General features: G+C 36.2%; 1 protein-coding gene across 1 annotated transcript in view; it reads right to left on the reverse strand.

Moving 5' to 3' along the window:
- Positions 1 to 3679: 3679 nt before the first annotated feature.
- Positions 3680 to 23727, reverse strand: part of slc7a10a (solute carrier family 7 member 10a) — a 30283-nt gene continuing 10235 nt past the window's right edge. The window contains 9 exon segments of the mRNA XM_046840421.1: positions 3680 to 8001; positions 8835 to 9012; positions 9590 to 9739; positions 10672 to 10768; positions 10861 to 10964; positions 11057 to 11180; positions 11500 to 11653; positions 13508 to 13633; positions 22027 to 22178. Of these exon segments, the coding sequence (XP_046696377.1) occupies positions 7898 to 8001; positions 8835 to 9012; positions 9590 to 9739; positions 10672 to 10768; positions 10861 to 10964; positions 11057 to 11180; positions 11500 to 11653; positions 13508 to 13633; positions 22027 to 22178 (1189 nt within the window). The 3' untranslated portion in view covers positions 3680 to 7897.

Consider the following 23727-nt stretch of genomic DNA (forward strand, 5'->3'; position numbering starts at 1 on the left):
GATTAAAATGATGGAATATGATATGCTATGGTCTTCATAATTACTGCGTTACAACCCAGTAGAACATGCTGAGATTTAGTGTTCGAACTCTCCACCACCTCTACTATCATCATCAACATCATCGTCATTAACACACCTTCGGAAAATCTTTTGGAAGAATGCTGTTCAACACTTCCAGGATAAAGAATTGATGCAGAGGAGCATCACAGCTGTTCTGATGGACTCTATACTGTTTTTTTTTATTGTTACCCCTCTATAAAAAATATACCTCGGATTTGATTTTCTTCCACCCGGAACATTTCTGGAAGTAAAAAGTGAGAAAGGTTGAGCAATAAGGGACTGACTTGAAACTGTGAGAGGAACATTTTTCATTTTTGTTTGCTCTTTTATCTGGGTTTGTTATTGTGGCCATATCTTGGGGATCTGCTGGGAATCTTTAAGTTTCATGGCTATTTAGTCTAAATGAAAACACTGAACTGTTTATCAGATCCAGAAAGCCATTAATGATTACTGATCTCTTTTTATTGTTTTGTCTGTTAAATGATACCTTTACTAATTTAAAGATGGTGAGATAAAGTGCCAATACAGACAGAATGATCAGAGCAAATACTGAATGTTTTGAGCATGAAAAGATTTTTGGAATTGATGTGCCACTGGAGAAACCACTGCTGCTAAGTTACATAAGACCAAGCCTCTACTTTTGTGGATTTTTTTTGTCCTTGGCTCTTTTACGTAGATTCTACTCAAAAGTGTAATTAAAACATTTCTTCTAGAGTTCAAAGCCTTTTACCAACGTCCTTGTAAGTTGTCTTTCATCAAGACTTCTTGTCTTTTCTGTTGTTCACCTATTTTCATCTGTCATCACGCATATCAAGTGTCTGGATAATATGCATGACAGCAATGATATATAAATGCAGATTACTCCCCTATTGCAAAAATCTATTGTATAAAATGATAACACTTATAAAGTCCATTCTTACAAGTGAAACCCGATTTTAAAATAATTCGAAAATTAAAAGAAAACTAGAAAAATGTCCCCGTTGCTCTTAGTATTCAGAAGGTCAACTCGTAACCCCCCCACCCCCCCCAAAAAAAATAAAAAATAAAAATAATTATTATTATTATAATTTCACAAAACAGAGGGAAGGTTATTTGAGTGCCAATAATTCATAAAAATTTCATGAGGAACAGACAAGGAAAGATGAGAGATGAGAGCTAACCTTCCTTTGAGTTAAATTATCCTGGAGTTACAAGAAGAATGAAGACAAGAAAAGTGTGTGTGTGTTTGTGTGTGTGTGTGTGTGTGTGTGTGTGTGTGTGTGTGTGTGTATTTCCAGTGGATGAACATTTTAGCCATTTTAAATAATTGTCAAGTCGTTTTTGTTATGCTTCTGATATAAATTGTCAATAATCAAAAATTTTAATTAGATGGCAATAATAATGGACTGGTAGTGATTTCATCATTCTGAAACCTTTGCATTTCCAAATGCATCTGATTCAGATTTCACATTGTTCAAGTTTATAATAAAATCCTTTTATTTCTTGTGTAAGGATACTTATTTAGTAAAAATCAACCTTTATACTTATGACAGATCTGTCAGTAAGCAAGAGAGGAAAATATATAGGAATAGGAAATATTTTGTGTTCTTAGAGGCTTCTGATTGTTTTTGTCCTGATGAAACAATTGCCAAAAACAAAGCTGTCATCTGGCACCAAGTTTAGAAAAAACCCATCATCATCAACAACACAATCTACAAAGTGTTTAGTTGGAAAAACATAATTAAGCGTTCAGATAATTAAGCAGTTGTCAGTTTGTTAGGAGTCGGAAGTTTAATTCGATGTTTAAATAGATAACGTTTGCTGGACCTCTTTGATGCAGCATGATACCTCTGATAGATCAAACTTAATGATGCTTAATCACATTTCCTTTTAAAATCTATATTTTGCTTGATCAAAATAAAACTAAACTAAAGATAAAAGAAAAAAAAGCAAGTCTCTGTTATACCATTTTATGTAATTTAAACTCATCCCCTAGAAAAATGTAGTAATTAAATGTATAAGAAAAAAAAAACCTGAGCTTGAAATGCAGCAATCACATTGTCCCCTGAATTCTGAATATTAGTAAAATGTCGGTGAAATGTTTTAGTTCCACTTCCACGTGTGTGTGTGTGTGTGTGTGTGTGTGTGTGTGTGTGTGTGTGTATACACCAGGTGTGGATGTGTGTGCACGGTGCCCAGTGTCATATCCAGAATGTATTTCCTCCAGTGTTCCCAGTATCCACTGCCACCCTTCACCCAGGAGTGAAAAAGTAAAGGTTTAAGAAAGTTTTCTTCAAATAATTCTGGTTCTGAAGCAGAGGCAAATCTTGTTAAATCGAATGCTTGTTAAAATATACTACAATACACTACACTATACTACACTATCAGGTGCCTCAAAATTTAAATGATCTAAATTAATTAAAAAGTATTCTTTATTGATGTAGCTTTTCAGTTAGAATTAGCATTTATGCTAAGCACCTTTAAGAAACTATTTTTGCTAAATGTACACTCAAAAACAGTTACAATATCAGCTAATGCTGATACTGATCTATGCAGCTTTTACTGAAATGAAATAATTACCTTTGAGCACAGAAAGATATATTTCCCATTAAAGAAAAGTGTATTATATTTTAATGTGATTATATTTTATATTATACTAATATACTACTGTTAAATTATAACTAATATCCAGCAGTGATTTAAATCGCAAATCACACATAGACACTGAGTCACTACATGCAACAAAATTAAAAAGCCAGCAGAGGGCAGCAAAAATTAATGTGAAATGTCCAGACAAATTTACCAGGATTTTTCATTCCCTAAATAAATGAGTCACTCAGACACACAGATCAATAAAATAAAAGGGGCTGTGGATCCTATGTAAACGTTTTAAAGAGGGAGTGTGTCAATAAGTCTGTGCTCTCTGCAATCTATTTAGGAAAAGAGCACTGATTCACATAATTTATTTATTCAGATCCAAATACTGATTTAAGTGATTTCCATGTAAATAGATTGAAATTAAATTAAATTTAAATCATGTGCTTACATTAAAAAAGAAATCCTGTTTGACACAGTGTGGTCCAAATAAAGTGTTTTAACTAATAAAAATGATTGGAACCAATCTTATTTGTAAGCAATACTTTGAATTCATAACAACATGCTTCTCAGATATATATTGAGTATATTGATGTGTATCTATAGTCAATAATAACCAAACAACAGCTAAACTTTTGAATTAAATTTATTGTGCTATGTTTGTTACACATACCCATCTTTGACAGTGGAAAAGTACATATTTATAGCACACACTTTCAATGTGTAACTCAGCTGGCAACAGGAATGCTGTCTCTCTTTCAGGAATAATATTTACATGTTTCTATTTGTCTGAATAAAGCACTTGGTGTCTGAGGCAGAGAAAACAAGAGTTGGTATCAGAAGCATCTCGCCCTTTGAAAATGAAAACTAAATAAATTTTACACTGGCCAATAATTATATCATTGTTCTTAAAAAAAAAAAAAAAAGAGGGGGTTAATAGCTTTAGTTGGGTATAGGATGAAACTGGTGTGTACAGTCATAAAAAAGTTCAGTCTAAGTGCTGATATGAGACAGGAGGCTCTGGGAATAGATCACAGATGCTCCATTAAGGATATCCTGCTGATTTATTCATAGTTGAGAAACATGCAACGGCAACAATATCTGAAATTGTCCCATATTAACTTCCATAGTGACAGTGAGGAGGCTGACTAATCTGAGTGCACAGAGCAGTAGCAGTGTTTAAAATGAACTGTGAATTGCATACAAAGTTATTTACCGGTGTAAAGGAGTGACATGAGCATGCATGAGAGCAGTTCACTTAAGAGAGCACTGAACACTATTGACTTCCTTTCTCCTCACCAGGCAGGGTTTATGCTCTGCTTCACTTAAGATACAATTCAAGGCCTTTTTTTTAATGTCCACATTCAATTCAATGTCTGTCTGTCTTCACACTTGTATACAAGATACTTCCATAAAATCTTGAACATGACACTAAGCACAAATTAGAAGATAAACAGAACAAAATGAAAGGCTCCATGATGCACAATTCAAAAGCAGTATCAGTACTGACTAGAGTGAATGTTAAGATGTGAAGTATGTTTCAGAGGAATGTCCCTTTTGACGCCCAAGAATATTAATTAAATTTCTTCGAATACGGCACAGCAAACAAATATTAAATAATCCGTATTCTACACACATTTTGAATTATGTCTTTAAAATCGTAATGAGAAGCCACGTGGCCAAGTTACTGGGATTGCACAGGCAGTGAGGTTACTGCAGCAAGTTTCTATATAACTTAAAAAAAAAAACATTAATAAACCATTAAAGTGATTAAACCTCTGTTTGCATAGATACATTATAATGGCTCATTAAATGGGATTTGGTTAATAAATCTTATATTTAAGTGACTTTAAACCTGATGGTTTAATGGGTAAGTGCTGCAGTTAAATTCAGGTTCATCAGGTGTCCTTAATACAAACTCTGTTCCACTTTCATGGCTTTTTTTTTGTGTCTAAATGATAAAATAGATATGGTTAAAAAGAACATCTTACAAACTACACAGTTAATATGCCAAATTACAACAATTTAAATATGTTCCTATGCAGCATAAAATTACAAAATTTCAATGAAGAGACATATGAACCCTAAGAACAAACATTTCTAGGAACATCAACCCTGGGAACAAAGAAATGGAGTGTTTGGAGGCACTGGCCCTGGTAACATAGAACCCTAAAGATGGAGCACTTGAGAATATGAGAACAGGGAACTCTAAGGCTCTCAGGACATTGCATTCTAGATACAGGAACCGGAAAGATAGACACAAAGATACTTAGCATACTTGGTATTTCTTGGAAACATAGACACAAGTAGATAAGGCCCTGTGAACATAGAACTGTATATACACAGATTTTTGGAAGCATGTAATACTGGCATTATTAGATTATAGGCACATAGGGTCCTTGAAACAAACATGAAGGTACATTGGGTACTGGGAACATAGAAACACATATATAAATGGTCATGGGAACAAAAAACTGTATACAGGGTCCCTGGAAACTAAGATGCATTGGGTTTCTGAAACGTGGATATGGTTCTGGGACCATAGAGCCTTTGAAACCTATAATGCTGGGAACATAGCACAATATGAACATTTAACTCTAGATATACAGCACTATGGGTGCAACAATGACATCACAGAATTCTTCATACATGATGAATAATGTCAGAATCTTCTCAGATGTTCTGAGTGATAACTATGTTACAATCAGAAGTCGTAAACCTCCAACTTGACACTCAGTCATGAATGCAGCATTAGAACCAAATCTTAATCAAAATAATCAATTAATTGATATTAATAATATGGTAAACACACACACACACACACACACACACAACAACAACAAGTGCATGATCTTCATTAAGAGGCAGCTGTAGCATTAACACATATTTACATCCTGACAACTTTTCAGGACACATCTGTCTGTAGTACTGAATGAGCAACACAATGTTCACACAAACGGACGACAAACTAGCAGGCGAGCATTTTTTTTTTTTACCTAAGTGCAAGTCACAAAGCCAAGCAAATAGCAAAGATCGTTAGCGTCTCTAGTGAGTAGCTAGTACAGCTTCTAATTAGCCAACAAAGCTAGTACAAAGCCAAGCGCATCACATAAACAACTAGATTTCATCCTGACTACTGACTTATTTAAATAGTGTTTCATAAGTTAGCTTTTGGACGTGTAGCTTCAACCATTTCTCATTGGAAATAACAAAACAATGCTCGACAGGCCACGCCCACAAGTGACAAACTACATGACTTGTTTTTCTTGTTAGATTGAACATAGTGTAACTTTATCCTGCATGCTAACGTTAACGTGAGGAATGAATGCACATCAGCAGAGAGAGCTTGTCTTTAAAAAAAATATCTGAATGTTGCATATGATGACTGAATGAACTGTTTTAATAAATTATTAATGAAAGCCTTTTTTTTAGAATTATATATTTCTGCAACAGCATGTACAGTTACAAATCTTTTCTTTAAAACTCACGTTGGTCACAAAGTAACAATTAAAACAATTTAAACAATTATTAAATAATCATTGCTTATTAATGTGCAAACTTTGTTGTAGGAATAATTAGTTAGGTATGAATAAGGTGAGCTGTAAAGTAACATTACTTGAGTAGGTTTTTTAAAATGGCATTTTCAAAATTTATACATTTTCCGAACAAGCATCCGGATCCAGGATGTTTTTTTGCACCTCACCTTTTGTTTTTTACAGACTTTTTTGCATAGACTTTCCACACCCCTAATAAGTATAAAGCGCTCACTAAAAACTAATACATGAACTTTACTGAAGAAACAAAGTGTGAGATATTTTGGCTTCATGCCAAATAAAATAATTATTTTTAGCTGTTTAAATATTTGCCTTCTTTCTTTTCCCTACTTATCTTTCCATTCCCTTAATATTCCTTCTGTGATGTTTCTATCTGCAACTTTTCTTTCCAAAATGAAGGTTTGTCGGTCATGGAGTGCATTATGCATGCTGTAGAGAGCATATTTCTGTGATTGGGACGAATAGTTCTAAGAAATAAAAATTGAATATAATAAATATTTGTGCATGAAGATGTCGAAGTTGAAAATGACCTACCACTATGAGAAAAATAAATAAATCAGAATATTGTGTCTTCTTAACTTAAGAAAATGAGAGTGTTATCACTAAAGCTGCTAATATCTGTTCTGTAAATAATATACATTGACATACTTTACTAATACTAAATATTTTAAGCGATTACAACTTAAATAAATTATCTAACATTAATTCTTAGTTGACAGTAACATTCACTGCTAAGATAACAAAGTAGCCAGTAAGCAGAGAATGTGCAGGTGAGAATGTATATGGTAAAATGATAAATTATTTCCATTAAAAAATTGTCTAATCATTTTTCGAATGGTTTTAAAATGATCAGCATTATCACCATCTTATGCTGATATGAAAATAACGGTAATAAAAATAATACACAATGTATATAAAAAAGAAAATGGTTCTTCCTAACTCTTATTACTCTTATGAAACAGTAAAAGCAACTTTGATGATAAGAGTATTGTTTCAAGTAAGTGTTGTACTTGAATATTATTTTTCTTCGAAAGGCTTTTATCTGCTACAGAAATGCTCAAAAGTATCAAAAATGAAAAGTTTCATCTTGCTTAAAAAGTACACACCAGTTTTAAGGACACCTGATAAAGCTGATCTTAAGAAAAAAAAAAATTAAATGTATGCATATTTTTTGTGGTACAACTTATGGATTTATGGCTACAGGGACTGTATATCAAAAAAAAAAAAAAAAACCCAGACATGTTCAGACACACACTCACAATCTCTTACACACAGCTGAAGGTTATTGGCCGGTAGTCGTTAATAAACAAAGAACAAAAAACTAAGGATCCTGCATGGCTCAAGAGAACACATGCACAGTATTTTAAATCAGGCCTCCAGGTAGCAACGAGAGGAGGTTGGTGGAAACCAGTTCCTTTTGCGAGGACAAAAGGGCTCGTTTTACACATTCCAACATCCGCAGCCAGCGGAAAAGACTCGGAATAATAAAAAGACAATATGCGTTGCCCTCAAAAGGCCTCTCTTTCTTTACACTTAAAAAAAAAAAACAACAACTGAAATTGGAACCTAGAGCACCGTAGAGAAATCCGTCTCATTACCTGCACAAGAAACTCTGAGTTAATAACTGCTGCTTTTCTGGGTGGGCTTTTTGACCCCTTGATATTATTTAAAATAACAGGGGACAAATTTTCCCTGGAAGGTTTGACGCTTCAGAGCTCCGACTCAGTTTTCTCTGTGAGAGGCTCTGTCTCGGAAGGATCGTCCTGGGGGAACACGACGTAACACAGCTTCTGGCCTATATACGTCACACGCTCTGGAAATAAACACACACACACACACACACACACACACACACACACACACACACACACACACACACACACACACACAGGAAAGTGAAGCAGGATAAAAATTTGCAACTTTCAAGATAAAAAAACATAAGGTATGTTTCCATACACTAAAACACTACGACAAGTGTATGTAAGTATAGTTTATTATTCTCACTCAGCACGTGTAAATCTACAGAAGAAGAGGTAAAAATGTGCTGAGTAACTGCATTTAATGATGTTTTATGTCAGTTATGAGAAAGTGATTTTACCAGTGGTGGACACACATTTTTTTTTTTACTTTGTTATTGTACTTAAGTAATTTTTTATTTCCTTAACTACGTTTTAATGTGTAATATCGTATATTTTTTTGCTCCAACACATTTGAGAAAAACATTTTGAGTTAGTGTGAAGTAAGGGTACTCGCACTGTAAATATAGAAAACTCGTTGATGTGAGGGAAAACGAAACATCAGTGACTCAAATAAAGTGTTCATATATTTGTACTTTTACTTTTGAAACTTAAGTAAATTCAAAAGCAAGTACTTTTGTTCTTTAACTGAAATGTAAATCGATGACTTAATTTACTGGAGTAATAATTAAGCAGGCAATTTGTAGTGTGACTTGAACGGTAGAGGAATGGTGTCTAACACTGACTGTTAACAAAAAAAAAACCAGCAGGTTAACATCTATTATTTAACATATATTATTACATACTACACAGATGTTGAAGAACTTTCTTTGAGAAGAAATTTTTCAGTTGATGGCATCTGACTGCAGTCATGTCTTACTGCAATCCTAACAGTTCTTGCATCACTCACCCACTGCACTGTAGATCCAGCGTGGCTTTTGTGACCACTGCACTCCGATAAAATAAATAGGGACTCCGGTGAGCATGATGACCAGCCCCATCCCACACACCACAGGCTCCGAGTACAGACTGAAGCACAGCAACACGGCCCAAAATACCAGATAACTAATGGGAACCAGCAAATTCACCTGCATGGACACACACACACACACACACACACACACACACACACACACACACACACACACACACAAACACACAAAATTTGAGTTGAGTTGCTTAACCAAGTTGCTGGTTGTTCAATTTTTCTTGTATTATTGTTATTATTATTTTATGCACACTATATTGTAGTATACATGTGTTGAAAGTAAAAAAAAAATTGTTACTGGATCTTTTAAATGCTCTTTCCTTCAGAAACCATTTTAGATTTATTACGCTACTCCTGTTTGGCCCTGGACTTAAAAGATGACGTTATCAAAAAACAACTTATATGTGTAAGTTGACTCTCTAATGGTGGAGGTAGAAAAAGGAGAACCATGACCAGAATGTACAGGAAGTAGAAGTTGTGAATATCTGTATGAACACACACAAAGCAGAACCTAGTGGTCTTTGGCTTTTTTCACATCGGCCCATTTACCTTTTTACCACAAACTCCAGCCTGTGATTAATATATTTCTGAACTATACACAGAATTTAATCTGCTTAATTGGTTTCACGTGTAGCTGAGAGCACTGCTGAAAAATCAAGTGTTTTAAGGCCTCTCACCTTAATTGGTCTGACGAGATTGGGTTTCTTCCAGCGGTAGAAGAGCAGGCCGGCAATGGTCACGCCGTATGAGAGGTAGTTTATAAAAGACACATAGTTGATCAGGTTGTGGGTTTCGCCAATACAGAGGATGATGATGGTTGCAGTGCACTAAAAGAGAGAGAATTTTGTAATATAAAACACTTTTATTTAATATGTATCAATTTAATGCACCTTGATGCTAAAACTTCATATTGCTGAACTTTCTTATAGCTACTATTTCTCTTGTAATGTAACCCTCCACTAAATTGCTATATAAGAAAGTTTGCCAGTAAGTCTTATGGACATGGAGTCTTATGGATTTTACACTTTACACTTTTTTGTAACATGACAAACTGCGGATTTTTATTAATAGCTGCCACATTGTAAGAAAGAACCCGAACTAATTAGTTTCATGTACGATGTATTGAACATTAAATGCAACCAACAAGAAATACATAAAAAGCAAAAATGCGTTGTTAATTACTAAATGGAAAGTTGTAATAAATGGTAAAATGCTGTGATGTAAGAGAAATAAACCTTTTCAGAAAAATAATCAACTGGATGGGAACAGTGACACTGCTTCATCACACCAATGAGTCAGGTTTTATTCTTTACATGTTGTGTAGTAACAATTTTCTTCCTTTTTTTACTTTTCTTTCTTTCAATCTTTTTTAGACTGAGATTGTGAGATTACTGATCGTGGTGTGTGATGTTAGATTATGAATTGTGATGTGTTTTGTAAGATTATGGATTATGGTGTGTGTTGTGAGTTTACTGATTACGGTGTGTGTTAGATTATGAATCACAGTGTGTGTTGCGAGATTATGGATCGTGGTATGTGCTGTAAATTTGCAGCCCTGGGTGTTTGTATCGAGATTATGAATTATGGTGTGTTTTGTGTAATTCCCGATTGCTGTTTATATTGTGAGATTACAGATTGGGGTGTGTGGTGAAATGACAATTTAGGAGGAGTGATCAGATTACAGACTGAGGAGTGTGGTCTAAGACGACACATCGTGGTGTGTGTTCTGAGATTACAGAGTGTGTATCATGTCTCTTACACAAACAAGCAGCGCTGGGATGGGTGTGCAGTTCTTTAGATGGATCATAGCCAGCAGGTATGGCAGGTGTCCTTCTCTTGCTCCGGAGAAACATAACCTGCACAGAACAGATAATCACTAAGCAATCCCACATGACATCATCTGATGAAACAGTCTGCTTCAAGCTTTTAGCCATGGCACTGTGTTTACCTAGAGGACGTGAACAGGTATCCATTAATCCCACCAAATGTGGACAGTGCCACAGAAATGGGCATGACCCAGGAGAACATCCCCAACAGCTTCTCACCAAACGTCTGCAAAACACATTAGCACACTTAGTTGAAGTGTTTAACTTGTTTGCCTGACCAACCGTGGTCATTGTGGAAAGGCGTTGAGGGTCATTTACCACGGCGACAGCATTCGACGCAAGCAGCTCCTCTGGGGTCATGGAGGAGAAGTAGGCAATGTTGGTGAGTGTGTACACTAATGTGACCAGAGGAATAGAGACATAGATAGCACGTGGCAAATTCCTGTACAAACACACAAGCAAATTCACAATTAACTAAATTTGTGTTTTTAATGTTTTTTAGGTTTGAGTTTAATTTTTTTTTGCAAAATGATGTGCTTGCTCTTAAACTGTAGCATGAAAATGTAAGATAGTGGCAATGATATTTATATTACACCAGTTTAGTTCACTTACAACCACCATATTATCTCAGAGTTAGTAACTTCAAAGAAGACTTTGAACTTACACAAGTTTTTGTAAAAAAAAATTAAAAATACATTACAATAATTATACAGTTATTAGTGTGAAACTACACAAAATATTATTATTTTTTCTCAACTTACTTGCGAGGCTCCACCACCTCCTCAGTGACATAATTGAGGAAATTCCAGCCACTAAAGGCAAACGAGGCCTGCAGAAAAGCCAGAGCAATCTGCCCTACTGAAGGATCTCGGATAAACTCGAATGCTGCTTGAGGCTCCAGAGCGTCATAGTGCCCTGTGGACGAAGATGATTTTTATCAATGTTAGGTTACTTTTTTTTTTTACTTCCAAACAATATCAGCTAGGAAACAAAATAGGACAACATTAAAACATTTACAGCAATGTTTAAATCATTTTAAGAAAAGTTTTATTTTTAATTATGTTATCATGTTGTTGGTCAAAGTTATTGTCTTTTGCAACCTCCATTACAACGGACCAAATATATAATCACATTTACATATAATAGATCACAAAGTGGTGATGGTGATGAAGTGTTTAATTCCACTTATACCATAGTAATCCATTAAAAAAATTATTTGTTAATATGTAATGTTAAGGAATGTTTTAAAAAAGTGAGCTCCTTTTCCCACTTATGTTATAGCAGCTATAACCAATTATCCCTTTTTATCTCTCTTAAAGACGTTAGAAATTAAAATGTAGACACAAAAGCAAAATCACTGTATCTTAGACCTTTGTTTTATCTGAGAATATAATGTGCACGTCCCTGTGAATAAGCTGTTACTATCAAAACAATAACACATTAACATAAGTGTGTGGTTTGCAGCTGCACTACTGCGAGAGCTGCTGTTCCTTCTGACTATTCATAATCCGAAAGTCAACACCATTTTAATAAAACGTTGTCGCCGTAACCATCACTTTTACGACATCTGCAACTTTAATAGAGATGACAAAAAGAGAGAAAAAATGGAGCTTTGCAGGTGGAAGGTTAATCTGATAATGAACCATCTAAAGTTAAAAGCTTAGCTCTTCACCTTTGCTAATCCTCTTATGTTATAATAAAAATTTGGACTATAATCAAACAGTCAGCCTGGATTATCACAGTCACGCAAGTAATGACGTGCTCAGTTTCCTCCTCTGTCTGAGAGAATCATTCATCTGAACAGACAAAGAGCCTTCAGAGATATTTCCCATTCTCTATTTCAGTGTCTCACAAGGCTGTTCAAGGTCATGGACACATGGACAATACAGCGATTTAGAAACACCTGTTGATTATAAACCAGGAGGTTTTATTTCTTTTATAAACAGGTTGGCAAATTATGTCTTTTATTTATTAAGTAAATCCACATCATACATTTTAACCTGTTCATAGATACATTTAATGTCAGGAAACACCTAAATATCTGTGATTTAGGGAACAAGTTAGTTCCCGTTCCTTACAGATCTCTCCTTTTTTTTAATGCTTAATGTTTGCCATTCTTGGTTTAGTCAAAATGTGAGTACAAATAAAAACGTATTCTTTTTTTTTAAATAAAAAATGTATAATGTAAAAATGTATATTTAAAATATTTCTAAATATTTTAAAGACAATCATTTTACGTTCACCATTTTACCATGATAATCAGTCATTTTACCTTTGCAGATGTCCTATTGAACAATTTGTTAATTTCTTGTGTAATTGTCAATAAAACTAGTTTAGATTAGATTAGTTTACACATCGGATTGTTCTAAATAATAGTGGCATAAAAACTGCAGATCATTTTGTAAATATATTAATTCAAACTAATTTTATTAAAGCTTAATTGGAAATAAACAAGGAACAGCCTATGATTTTAGTCTATACATGCATGATTACCCAGCATTTTTTCTTTTTTGCTGACATGTTTCTTTGCTCCAGTTCAGGACACGCCGCTTATTAACTCAATGTGGCCTTAATAAAGATTATATATAGAAAAGAAATCACGTGTTTGAACTCAGTGATCCTTCTAATGCTGCTGACCTGTAGCTAGAAATGCATGCCATGTGATATGGAGCTATAATATCTGTTTGTAGTGACAATTGACACACACACACACACACACACGCACACACACACACACACACACACACACACACACACACACACACATACCTTTGCAAATTTGGACCATGCCCACTATAATAATCAAAACAAGAGCAAGCAGTTTCCCAATGGTGAAGAAATCTTGGATGCGTGTAGCCCAGCGAACACTTGAGCAGTTCACCCATGTCAGCAGCACTAAAGCAGAGAGAGAGAGAGAGAGAGAGAGAGAGAGAGAGAGAGAGAGAGAGAGAAAGAGAGAGATATCAAAAGTCAGTTTAATTCAGGTTTTATTCATTAAGCAAATAAGAAACAAATAAGATCAACAGTGGCTGATCCATAGTTCTGTACATAACATCACATATCATTACACAGTTAATAACACCCCACCAAGGTTTAAGATGGAAAAGAACAAAAATGACTCCAAAAAAAGGTTCACACGTTAGCGAACTCACATTGTCATTAAACGCACACATGTAAAAACTGCCCTTCTCTATACACAAATACTATTCAGCTAAGCCATAACGACATTTTCAGTTAATATTTATGACAAAATTCATCAAGTAACCAACCAACCATCCAATCAATAAATCAATCAAACAAATAATTAATAATTCCACTCTCTACAGCAGTGTTACTGTCTGATATGCATTGACCCATGTTTTCAACAAATACAAATTTCATGACACAGACATACAAGGCAATACAAAACCTCTTATTTAGCTGGAGAGATGAAGGGCTGAAGTGTACCCAATCCCAGAATCCCAATTTCTCATGAAAACAACCCATCAAGCAAAATGAGAAATAAGCAAAATTGTGGTAGAAGGAATGGTTGTGAAGAGACAGACAGTGAGGATTGTCAGAAATCTAAATACTGATTGTGTGTTGCCAGAAAATGTGTTTTTTTCCTGTTCATTTGGGTACAACATACATATTTTCTATTGAAATCATTTGTAATATTACACTTATAATAAGTCCTCGCACTTCCATAGTAAAAGATGAATAATCAACTGGATTCAGGAATCTGGTGCGCATGGCATCTTTCTGATTGTTTTTTATTTTTGCATTAGCAGCTCATGACACTTCATGATTCCCTGATTCCCCAGAATATTAAACATGCTTGAAAATGTTGGCACCTTGATGAGTGCTCACAGTCAGAGAGAACTGCTGGCTAAAATCATGTAGTGTGCATCTACTATTGCAGTTACTCTTAAAAAAAAAGTGTCCTGCTTAGTAACACCTCACATTCACTCTCTCTTCTATGTTTTTTTTTTTTTTTTGCCTGCTCCCATCTGGAAATTGCCTTTTAGGAAATTCTTGACTTTAGAAGCTCAGCTGTGACCCACAATTTGCTGGTGGATGAGCTTTTTAAAAGCATTCGCATTCCGCCAGCCATTAGTGCTGCTTCCTGTAGTATTACATCAAGGAAAAGTGCTGATAAAGTACTGCAGCACTGTTTCCTCAAAAAGCATTCTAATCATTATGTTACCAATGTGACCAGTGTAATGCTCTCCTTAACATTTACACAATCTTTTAGGGTCATTTCTAAAATTGGATTCAGTGGGTCAAATTATCAAAAGGTAAACAAAGAAACATCAAATATTACAAATGCTGGAAAATCCCACATTTCTAACATGGCTCAGATTATCCTATCAAAGCTCTGAAGAAATTGTGTTTTACAAAGACAAGAAATAAACTTGAGCCACATTCTGCTTTCAAAAGAACCCATTGTAATTACAGAGAGCCTCTCAGTGCATTCAGAACAACTCCCTCTCTCTCTTTCTGTCTCATATTTCACTGTAGGCCAGCTTAAAGCTTTGTCGGTTGTAGAATTGAGTGGAATCACGTGTTTTGAGGGAATGCATCACATTGCGTGACGCAGTAATGGGAACAGCACAGCTAAATATGGCCATATGGTTAAAATTTCAGGGCATAATATTCAGGGGAAAAATCACAGATACACTTTTATATATGCTTTAGAAAACATTATGTCCTGTCCTGGTAATTCTACAGGGTTAATTACAGGAAGGAAGGAAGAACAGAAAGAAAGAAGACAGAAAGAACAAATGTGTACAAGAAGGAAAAAGAGAGAAGAGTAAAAAATGGTAGAAAAGAAAGAAGGAAGGAAGGAGGGAAAGAAGGAAGAAAGAATGGAATGCAAGAAAGCAAAGGCTTGTATATATGAAGAAAAATAGATAAACTGAGTAACAAAAAAAAAGAGTTTAACTTGTATGCACATGCATAATCTGTTGTGTAGACATGTTTTGTGTGTATGTGTGCTCTTTTATATTTTGTTTTTATATCCTGCCGTGTTTGACAACAGCTCCAGTGGAGATCCGGAGTCTCCAGGGCCGGCTGGTGCAGTGAATCCAACAATGCGGCAAAGGACACTGGGTAAGGGGGACACGGCTTCCCCCTTCTCATCCATCACTGCCTGGAGCTGCCCGCCCACACACACATACACACACACAGAGCTGAGTGCATAGATGCTTAACAGGCACACACAAACCAGGAATTAGTCAGGATCTCACAACAAATTGCTTTTAAACAGCCAAATAAAAACATATACACACACACACACACACACACACACACACACTCACATAGAGTGTGCACATTCGGTTAACATGCACCCCAAAACCAGGAATTAGTCAGGATTTCAAAACAAAACTGCTTTTAAACGACAGCCAAACACACACACACACACACACACACACACACACACACACACACACTGCAAGCGGTGTTCCAGTTTAATGCTGCTGTTGTTGCTCAATTTGTTACCTCTCATGTGAATTTCATATGCCTGCCTGTTCATAAAAGGATACTGGTGTACCACTAAGTACCGAAAGATCAGTGCTATGTACGCATAATTACTGCAATGTCAATCAGGTCAGTACCCTGACTAAAACAGACAATAACAAAAAGAACCACACAGTAGAGAAACAGGAATATAATAGATGTTTGGCTATAGATTACATGTATAAATGTGTATTTATATGTAGTTAGCGGACACAGCATGTGCTCAATTTAGTCTCTGATGTACCTAAATTACAAGATGTGCTTTTCTTGTGTTGTAGTCTGTCCACTTCAAGATTCAATGTGGTCTCTTCATCACAGATGTAAAGCTTATTCTTTTAAATTTCAATAGCTTTTCTGTCAGCTTGAACCAGACTACCTATTATCCTCTAACCTAAAACTACTGAATGTTTTTTGCATCAATCTGTGTAGAGCCTGTTGTCTGTGAAAGTCACAGTAGATCGACAATTTTGGGAAACATGCTGTCTGACACCACCAACACCAGACTGTCTGACAACAACCACACGGTGGACACTGAGACAAAACACAATTTCAGTGCTCCCGAGGACAAAAGGGAAGAATTAAGTTTTATCTCAACCCCCTTGTACTCAGGATGAAAAGGGATGAGTAGTAGACCTGAAATTGATACTCTGCTAATAACAAAGCAGCTGTCAATTGTGAAGTTTTAAACTTGAAATTATGATATTGATGGTCAACAATTCTACATCCTTCAATTGTACTAGAATAACATTTTGCCTCTTTTGTATGTCAATTTTCTTTTGCATGCTCTCATTTCGTAAAGCTCGCAGTAAAGATCTGAAAAGACTGGTCGCTAAAAAGAAACATTTCCTATGCCATACTTGCACGTGGATCCGCCAGGTGCTTCGGCTGGGTCCTGCTTCCTCCATTCACATCTCACTTCATTTCCCTCTGTGTGCTGTATCCCGAAAGCGGAAGTTTATCAACAGCAGCCAAATGAAGTGAAATGAACTCAATGCTAATGAGAGGAGAATTTCAATGAAGCTCCGACAGTTCTAATGTTTTTCCTGCCAAGATAGAGCACCACTCTGGCCAAAAGTGAAGAGGGATTTCCCAAAGTGGCTAATTGACCCATAAAACCTACAAAAGGCTCAATAAATGCAATGGATGAGATCGGCCTGGAAACTCTCGGTGGTCCCGGCCTGCCATATGGAAGACAGACTAGGGTCGAACAAACAACTACAAATTAATTTCAAATACCATACCACCTCAATTTGTGCCAATTATACCAAATTTATATTGGAATTAATGTAGGTGTAAGAGTGTCAATGTGCTATGGGTGGGTGTTGTGTAGTGTGAATACCTTCTGTTGCTGTGTGTGCTTTTTGTGTAGTGTGTATGTATATGGTGTATATAAAGTGTGTATGTAGATGCTCTTTGTATAATGTGCATGTCTGCTGTATGGTTAGTGACTGTATGCTCTCTGTTTAGTGTACGCTGTATGTACAGAATGAAGTGTGTACAGTATATGTATGACATGTAAAGTGCGTGTGTGCTTTGTGGCTATGTGTGTTAGTGTTCATATGTGTTTTGTATATTGTGTGGTTCAATGTTCATGTATTGAGAGTGTGCTGCATCTGTATTGTTTGTTTGTACTGTGTGTATGTGTGTGTGTGCGTGCAAGTGTGTTTGCTTCCAAGTGGACTGCTGTGAGCTGTTATCTCTCCCAAACGAGTTGTTCACCAGCCAAATGAAGTGGTTTCAGTGGGTGTGTGATGTGAGCACGTATGTGTGTGCGTTTGTGTGTGGCCACAGGCGCTGTGTGTAATAGGGCAAAGTATTTTGCTGCCTAGAATTCCTTTTATGCTGATACGGAAAATTAATAACAGACACAATAAAGCTCACGTGCACACTGTTACCATGACATCGCCTTTACCCGGTGCTAGCTGTCACTTGCTAACTAACTGGTCAAGTGTAGTTTACTGACTAGATCATAAGACTCATAAGAAGCATATTTGTGCTAACTTGATGGTATGCAGCTACAGTTTAGGTGGGGTGTTATGTCATGTTAACAAGGACTACATCATCCATATTTGCTGTTCTCACTTGAAGCAAAGTATATGCTATTTGAACTGTTACTGTTAGCACTCCCGGAATAAATCAGTCTGAAAACATTTACGTTTATATTTATGGCGTTTGGCAGAGGTCCTTTATCTAGAGTGACTTACAAAGTGTGTTGAATTCTCTATCAACAGCCTGATTTTTTATTGCAGAACATATGTGTTACAGAGAACAATTCTGTGGCATATGAATGTCAAAAAAGAGGCTATACAGCACACATTCCAGTACCCCACTGTTTGGTTAAGAGCCGACTACAGAAACATTCTTTAAGTGGTATGTCATGTTAAACTTGTACAGTGGAGAGTTAAACACCGTGTGCAGAGTTTATATTCCAGCTTCTTGGAATATATTCTAGCTTTACAGACTTCTAAATACACTTAGTGTGTATGTGTATAAAAAGCTACATGGTTCAATAATGTGTAAAAAATTGATTAAATATGCCAATAACTATGTCAGCCGGCCTTAACACTGACATTGTGTCTACAGTTGCAGAAAGTAGGAAGGCAGTTACAATAAAAGAATAATATTTTTTTATAAACAACTGCTTTAAACAAAAAATAAGATCTGTTTCTGTACTGTATATTATGAATACTATATATTCGGTGTCAACGAATGCTGTAATCAATTAGTTGGGCAAGTTACGGGTTAGTGTGACGGCAAGATAAAGAGTGCGTCCTTAGTCACCCAAGGCATAGGAGGCTTTTATACCAAACTAAACAAAGTAGACTAACCTACAAGTTATGCAAAGCTAAGCTTTGGTGTCATGGATTATGGTGAAACATCAGCACGGTAAGCAAAAGCTGTATAATCCTCATCATGTGAAAATTAAAAATAGTTCAACTCAATATGTGGCTTTTGCATTTTTTAAAGTACACTTTTATACATGAATACTTTGAATTGGGGTTTATATAGTTATAATAAGCAAAATATCTAATACATTTCTTTTTTAATCGAAGAAGAAGAAAATAGTCGTCCGATTAATCAATTTTCAAAATAATCAGCCCTACTTTATATCAATACTTTTGGTATTGATTGAAAGTTATGTGCAAGACCTAAAGTCTCAAACATTTCTATATAAGGAATAAAGATGAATAGATACAGCTGAGTGCATAAGTTTGTGTAATATTTTGCGTAAAATATTTGCCTGTCCCTGCATTGTGTCTCAAATCGAATAATTATGTACTACTACCAGACTGCCACTTATGCTAAATAAGGCACTGAGTTTTAAAACCTCTCATCCTACAATCAAAAGTGTGTTAACAATGTACCGCCGCTTACACACATGCACCAAAATCATGCGTAAAGCAAAATGATCTGCAACAGAACAATATATCAAGATTGAATTGAGCACGAAATACTTGAAATAGGTTTAATAGGCAATGTTATATACATTTTACTAAATTAAAGGTATTGCAGTCCAGGTATTCCACCAGTTAGGTGAGAAATGTTGGATAATTGGAGGTAGCCTAGTGCAGTGTGTGATGTGATAAACGCTTTGAGGTAGCTGGGTGCTGATCCATTATTGGGCCATGGGGTGATATTGGGGCAATAGGTTAGTGTGGGGCTATGAGGTGGTGTGGGGCAGTCGGCTGGTGTGGAAAAATTGGTGTGGATGTGTGGGAAAATGTAAGAAGTTCGAAAACAAGTTGGGCAGCTGCGTTATGTATCAGATTGCCCGCTGTGTTTTGATGTGTGTTAGTGTTATTTGTATGATGGTGTTCTAGTTGTTTCTTGATCCAGCTGCAGAGGAGTGGGACACTGAGTGTATATGTGTGTGAGTATGTGAGTGCACAAACATGACCTTGACACTTTTACTTAGAACATTCAACAGAGGAGGGCAAGAGTCTCTTTCCGCCTTTCTCTATTTCTCTCTGTCGCTATTTGTCTGTCTCATTATCTCTGTCTGTCTGCCTCTCTGTCACTTGCTCTCTTTCTGTCTGTCTCATTTTGTCTATCTTACTCTCACCTCCTTATTACTTTGCTGTTTTTCATTCGTTCTGTCTCACTCTCTCTATCTCTCTGATTCCCACACACATTTATGCAAATATACACAAATATTCAGAACATTTAAAACAAAGAGAATAGCAGATGGAGCTCTGAAACAGAAGCAGAAATAATAGCTTCGACCAGCAGGTTGAGCGAGTTTCCGAAAACCCGCATCTGTTTTTTTAAAATAAACTCGGAAGAGTTTGTGAATATTAACTAAGACTTGGTGCTTCTTAAAAGCCCACTTTTCATTCTTCTATTTTATGCATGGACAGCAGATCTCTGCTTAGATGGGTTGATCCCGACGGCGGTGCGTCCCTCAACCTCCAATTGCGATGCTGTTGACGCGACAAAAAACAATGTACAATGAGTGTGGCGCTCAAAGCCTGGTACCATTACAGAGGCTGACACTTGCCATGTGAGAATCAGGTGCTCTAATGCACTTGCAGCCATGTAAAAGCCATCACCGACACACTCAACCTGACCTTGTGTACACGCGCATTCACAAAACCCTAAACTTGACCTCTGGCTCATTATTTATAGGGGGCTAGAAGCACTAAAGTGTGCTGTCGTTAAGTAAGAAACACATCAACAAAAAAACTCCAAACTGGATAATAGTGTATGTGTAACTATTGTATTTTAACACTTTTTTGTTTCATTTCTATCGACTTATTTCTAAGATTTTTTTTTTTCATATACTGCAAACAGTTTCCTTTTCGGCATATCCAATCATCAATACTGATAATTAAACTATAAAAATGTCTGGTGTATACTAATGCCACTAGAGTTTTAAATACAACCCTGGTGTAGATGTAATCAAACTGCATTTGCAAAGAAGATTCTAGTGCAGGCATCATAAAATAGTGGCCTAATGGATAAAAACAAGTTCAAACAGATTTCGATTTAATCAAATAAATAAAAAGTCATAAACAAACAAAAAAAATGTCTGCACTTCAGTGAATCTAGGTTTGTAAACATTTTGTAGCAAACCCACTATTGTAATGTAATTACATTAATTTTTTTAGATTAAGCTGAAATCAGCTTATTACACCAGATAGCTATATTGATAGAGAAGCTTTTTTCACAGTCTTGATGTAATCCCTCATGGAATTATATTTAACTGGTCCTTCATCTGAAATCAGGTTGATGGCATATAGAAAGAAGAAGTCTGTTTTTATACTAAGCCTTTAAAAGTTGCTTTTTACTTTTTTTTTCAGACTATTTGATCTCATCCTGTAGTTATATCATTCTCAATATGGTGCTTATTATAGAGTTCTGCTGCCTAAAATAAAGTGGGATGCTGCCGGCCATAAAACTGGCTTGTGTACAACAAATAAAAAAGAAAACAGCCACACACGCCCCCTTCATACCTCCTCGTGTTCTTCAACTCCAGATCATGCAGGCCCAAACCAGTTGAGTCATAAGACTACAGCCCCCTATCCCCCACCCACCCCCATCCCCCACCCCCTACACACACAAACACTGCTACGTGCACACACCAAACCTTCAGCAGTGTCTGCTTGACTGGTTTGATCCTGCCGTCTTGTAAATATTTTGACCCTAACGTATGCCGTGCCAAGTTTATTACTCAGCTGTCCAAGGACTTGAACTGTGAGGACACAAGCGCAAAGGCTGATGTGTGTGTGTGTGTGTGTGTGTGTGTGTGTGTGTGTGTGTGTGTGTGTGTGTGTGTGTGTTAAACTTACAGATGCAGATAGTGGACAAGAGGCGAGTGGCGATAAAGGGAGGAAGGCAGTTGGGGAAAGCCGGCTGCAAAACGTAGTTTGAGAAAGTGAGAGCAATTACAGCCAGTGTGGTTGGATACATTATCCATACTGCACTCCAAAGCAACAAGAACCTATAAAACAACAGAAAAACAACATATATAAATCATCATTACCGTAATTTCCGGACAATAAAAAAGCCGCACCCACTGAATTTGACAAAGATTTTTATTTTTAACATAAATAAGCCGCACCTGTCTACACTGAAACTAATGAACTTTACACAGGCTTTAACAAAATTACTGCGTGTGTTCAAGACTGAGGATTATGTCCTTTTTATTTTCTGATGCTCATTTCTAAGTTTCTTTGACTAACCCATAACACTTTTGCCAAGAAAAATAAAAAAGCATGAGTTTTGGAAACCTATCTGTGCTTATATGATTTCTGTTGCAACTGGAACTTTAGCGAGCTCTCCCTTCACCCAGACTCAACGCGTTACAACGGCTTGTATCTAAACAGTAGCCAACCAAGTAAGTCATTGTTCACGGTCTTCCTCCTTCCTTTCACAACTACAGTGGTACCTTGACCTACGAGTGCATTAATGTACGAGTTTTCCGAGGTACGAGCGGTCACTCGGCCAATTTTTTTGCTTTGTTACGCGAGCAAAAAATTGAGGTACGAGCTCGAGACGCCGCTGCTAGATGGCGAAGCGAAGCCAGAAAGCAAAGATTGTGATGAAAATTAAGATAAGCAAAGAAGAAAAAGTAAAAATTTTAAAGTTTAGGGATATGTAGTGTACAGGAGTGATAGTAAAAAACAAGTTTTCCCTCCGCCTCCGTTTATCACCTATACCCCCCCTCCACACACACACACACCCCACCTTCCTTTTTTTGTTAGCTCAGGTCGTTTCATCTCCAAGGAAAATACACTGAATAAAACCTTATTATATCTTTACATACTCTTTCTATTATGTTTTTATACAAGATTTGTTATTTAGAAATGTGTTTTCCAATTTAATAACATGAAACATAAAAACAAGGTGTCATTTTGAGGGTTGGAACGGATTAATGCCATTTTAAGTATTTTCAATATGGAAAACTGATTTAATGTGCGAGCAAATTAAGATACAAGCTCGTCCACGGAACGAATTAAAGAACACAGGTGAGGTGCGTTTTTTCGTTTCCGTTCGGAAATTTAGTTGGTCTAATGTTATGTCGCTCAGTTTTTTGGCTTGAAGTTTGTAAAACCGGGAAAAACCCAGGAAAAATCCATAAATAAGCCGCTTCTTGTTTAAGCTGCGGAGTTCAAAACGTGGGAAAAAAGTAGCGGCTTATAGTCCAAAAAATACGGTAATTACACAGACACATACAAACACGTTTTGTATCTGTATAGAGTGATTTATAGTACAGTCTTGATGTCCCATATTCTAAACCTATTTTCTCAGGCTTAGTCCATACTAACATGAATTGGATAACAAAAAAATCTTGTCCCATTTTATTTGTCATTTTTTGGCCAGACCTTTTTGAAAAAATGCTCCAGTTCCAGACAGATCTGAAAACATACCCTAACTATGAGGTATTTCAGTATGTCTGTGTAGAAGTCCACTCTCGTGAGTCAGATGCTTGGTTTTTACGATAGATTATGGTTTGGTTTCTTCAGTTATAGGCAAGAAGCACCAACTTC

Source organism: Silurus meridionalis, chromosome 26 (assembly GCF_014805685.1).
Source record: "Silurus meridionalis isolate SWU-2019-XX chromosome 26, ASM1480568v1, whole genome shotgun sequence".
NCBI classification, from domain to species: Eukaryota; Metazoa; Chordata; class Actinopteri; order Siluriformes; family Siluridae; genus Silurus; species Silurus meridionalis.